The sequence below is a fragment of the Rhagoletis zephyria genome, unplaced genomic scaffold, assembly GCF_001687245.7.
Source record: "Rhagoletis zephyria isolate East Lansing unplaced genomic scaffold, Rhagoletis_zephyria_1.1 Rzeph_scaffold_33602, whole genome shotgun sequence".
Classification (NCBI taxonomy): Eukaryota; Metazoa; Arthropoda; class Insecta; order Diptera; family Tephritidae; genus Rhagoletis; species Rhagoletis zephyria.
In genome coordinates this window covers 1-3,717 of record NW_016190657.1, presented here as the reverse complement: position 1 = coordinate 3,717, position 3,717 = coordinate 1, and the positions used below count along the sequence as shown (strand labels likewise).

At 35.9% G+C, this 3,717-nt stretch overlaps 1 protein-coding gene across 2 annotated transcripts; it reads left to right on the top strand.

Annotated features, from left to right (window-relative positions):
- Positions 1-957: 957 nt before the first annotated feature.
- LOC108354128 (uncharacterized) lies at positions 958-3,508 on the top strand. 2 transcript variants are annotated; one of them, XM_017605323.1, is made up of 4 exons: positions 958-1,325; positions 1,385-1,522; positions 1,580-2,024; positions 2,096-3,508. In XM_017605323.1, exons 1-4 carry the CDS (start codon positions 1,125-1,127, stop codon positions 2,365-2,367), a joined length of 1,056 nt encoding a protein of 351 aa, XP_017460812.1. In that variant the 5' UTR covers positions 958-1,124; the 3' UTR covers positions 2,368-3,508. The 2 variants fall into 2 exon arrangements, with proteins under 2 accessions (XP_017460812.1, XP_017460811.1); XM_017605322.1 differs by having other exon boundaries at positions 1,125-1,325; positions 1,385-2,024.
- Positions 3,509-3,717: the final 209 nt, after the last annotated feature.

Sequence of the window (3,717 nt, the reverse complement as noted above, 5' to 3'; positions counted from 1 at the left end):
GAAGCAGCAACACGCTACTCGTTGGTATTTTGTAATAGATCAGAAATCGCCTAGAAACTCACCACGTTAAATTTTTAACATCGATAGCTCTAGAAGCTCACCATTTTTTAACAGCGTGAGCGCAGAGCGGCACAAAATAACAGAATTTGAATAAATTAGCAATTGTGAAATGTTATTTTTGTGCACGTTTATATCTATCAACAAAAATGACTTTTGATAGTTATTTTAATGCCCCTTTCATTGAATTAAATCNTGAAATGTTATTTTTGTGCACGTTTTAAACGTTCTCTGCTCACTCGCCGACTTTAACGAGTTGTCGCTTCTTATACATTTAAATTCTTTGTTTGGAGCAATTAAAAAAATCAAAATCTAGCACAAAACGGCAACACTGCTGCAATGCAACCTTTAATTTTGTTACGATTATCCTTGAACCCTCGTCCGGATTTCCCAAATCTCTCGGTTCGTATCGCTGGATTGTTAAATAAATGCAATCGATGACCAAATTGTAGTACAATTAACTTTATTGTACAACAAACAATTTACAATACTTGCTAATACAGTAAAAACACTTTACAATACTTGTTAAAGCAATAACAACGCTTTACTACTTGTTAACACAATTAAACTTATAGCTTGCTTATTCGCAACTCAATTCTCCGCTCACTTTATTTGTAGCTTGCTGACTTGTAACCCCGTAACTAACTCACCTCGCGGTGGCGGCGCCCTTATATACCTGCGCTGGCACTTATGGCAACTCTAGAACATTCTGAAGTTTATCGCTCATTCTCTTTCTCTCGCTGTTCGCAGTGTTCATCCAACTTGACGTTTCTCTTTNCAATTAAAAAAATCAAAATCTAGCACAAAACGGCAACACTGCTGCAATGCAACCTTTAATTTTTATTTTAAATTTTTTGTATCCTGCAGTCTGGCAGCATTAGTTAGCGCTTTCGTTAAAAATGAACTTGACGAAAAACCGAAAAGCCATTGACAGAAGCGAGCTAAACACTGTTTACAGAAAAAAGGGCGCTCTGCGGCAAATCCAGTGAAATAAACTTAATTTTTGTACATCCACTTCCAAAATATTAATCAAAATTGCGTCTGAAAGTTCTGATCAACATCACAAGATGGATCGGCGAAAGAAGCGCACATCCACAAATCAATATATGATGTACTTGGACATGATGGAAAAGGACTGTATTTTTGCGACTGGTCGCATTCCTCGCGATGTGGAAAGCAATTATTTACATAAAAAATGGAAAGAACTTTCCGATAAACTAAATATGTGCGGCAGTGGACCAACGTTAACTGCAGAGGAGTGGCGCAAGGTAATAAATTCCTTAATTTGTTCGGTGAAATTTTCCAAAAAACTTTTTGTTACCTCTAGCGATTAAACGATTGGAAAAATACAACCCGCTGTAAATATAGACGAAGTATTTCGGGTGAAAAAGATGTATCATTAACATCTCTAGAATTAAAAGCACTTGATCTCTTCGGCAAAGTCCCAGGCACTGGGAGCGAACCAGTAAGTATAACTCTTAAATCAGAAAACGAAGACCCCGACTATGAAGCGGAACATCAGCGTCCTTCAGAATCTCTGCAAAAGGAATTACAAGCAGCCGTTGAAGAAGCTATATATGGTGATGACGACGACGATGCAATGCAAGGTGAGAGCGAAGAGCATGAAGACATTATAACACATACTATTCCGAACAATGTGCAAACAACTGTGTCTACCACTACGGGAGGAGCTAACGTTGGAACAACTACAACTTATCGAACCATTGTAGTGGAGAATGCGGCACTTACAGATGATGATCAGAACCAAGACCATTTGGAGTTCATTACGCAACGTCGACATACATTGGGACCGTCGTCCACATCTACTAATGTCGTAGCAACAGGCGTACAAACGGTAGTGACGGCAGCTACGCCATCCCAAGCCACTGCTACTAAACTTATCAATGGTGAAATGCCGCTAAAACGATTGCGCACTAAGCCACCCTCCGACCAAGTAATCTATGAAGGTACGTTTTATTTGCATTGCAGCATTTATGTACATATGTATATAATTATAAAAATTAAACTTATATTTCAGTTAAAAAAGCACCAATATCACATGCACCACGCACCATTACAATACATAATACGGGAGTATCACAGGCAGAATGCAACACGATACCCAGTAACAGTAGTCATAATACGTCAACACATCTGATGGGCTTAAGCGCTGTTCCAACGCATGATGCGCGTGAAATTGCGCGCCAGCTTAAGCGCATAGCTGATATAAAAGCTGAAAAGTTGAAATTCGAAATAGCGCGTTTTAAATTTAACAATCCGGGCTTTGTATATCATTCGTCGACATTATAGTATATTTATTATAATAGAAAAACACTTTCAGCTGGCAGCATGCAGGCGAAAAATTATTCATAAAATTTTGTTTAAAAATATTTTCTACTTAGTTATAAATCGACCCATAAATTATAATTTACAAAATGACTAGCAGTAGTAGATCTAACGCTTTATAACGCCCCAAAACAAATCTATTTTGTTCCAAAAATTTGTCTTAATTTTTTGTATTTATCGTTTATCAATATTTTTAGGATAATTTTAGTCTCAAAGTTAAAATTAGTCATTTGTTCATTGCAAAACTGAATCATTTTATATTGCTACAAAAAGGGCAAAATTTCTACAATACTATGAGTTACACTTACAAATGCCATAGTAATTTTTGAAGAGCGCACCAGGTTTTGTGTTAAAGCCTTTCCACTTTTTCAATTGCACATGTATACATTTTTTACACATACATACATACATACATACATATATGTATATCTGATCAAAGTTAAATATCGAGTCTTCTTGCAAACACTTGCATTATGAGTATATCTAAATGGAAATAGGCGTAAACTTGTTTCATGTAAGAATATAACGTAAGTGTTCTATTGGTTTTAATTACGCATTATATTTTACTGAATAATTAACAAATATGCATGTAACGTAAGCATATGCAATTTTAAATAAATAATTCAACGTAAAAATGATTGCTTTTAGTCAATAAAAGCCATTAGATATTTAAAACCAATGCCATTATAACCAACTCAGCAACTGATCATGTAAACAATTTGTATTTTGCACAGCACGCACCTGCAAGAGCCTCCGAACGAACTTTGGGCCCTTTTTGCTTTGAATTCGCCAATAAAATGGTAAAAATTAGGGCCAAAGCCAAATATTTGGTTTTTGAACATGTTTAACATTGAATTTATTAATTTCGCAACAAAAAATATAAAACAGATTAATTTTGATTTTTTCCTTCTGCCTAATACATACTCACATCTTTAAATGACGCGCGTTTAATAATAAAGATAATTCATTTAAAATTTACCTTTTTTGGGAGATTTTATCATGCAATGCTTCGTGAGAAGAATACGTATGCTGAGTATAACAGATACTACAATCGCCGAGAACTGGCGAAGATATGGCCTTTCCATATCGTTGATGCCTTTGCAAAATCGCATCCGACTAAATCGCCGCAGTGTCAAAAAACAGATTTGGAAATAACCCTGAGGCATCGAGTTTGATGCATACACACAACAACAGATTTGTAAAATAACGGATATTTCTGTAGCTAAACAAGTAAGAGCAGCGCTGTCTTCGGCTATGCCGAAGGCTTCATACCTTTCATGAACATCTGCAAATTTTACTTTGACAGATTACTGC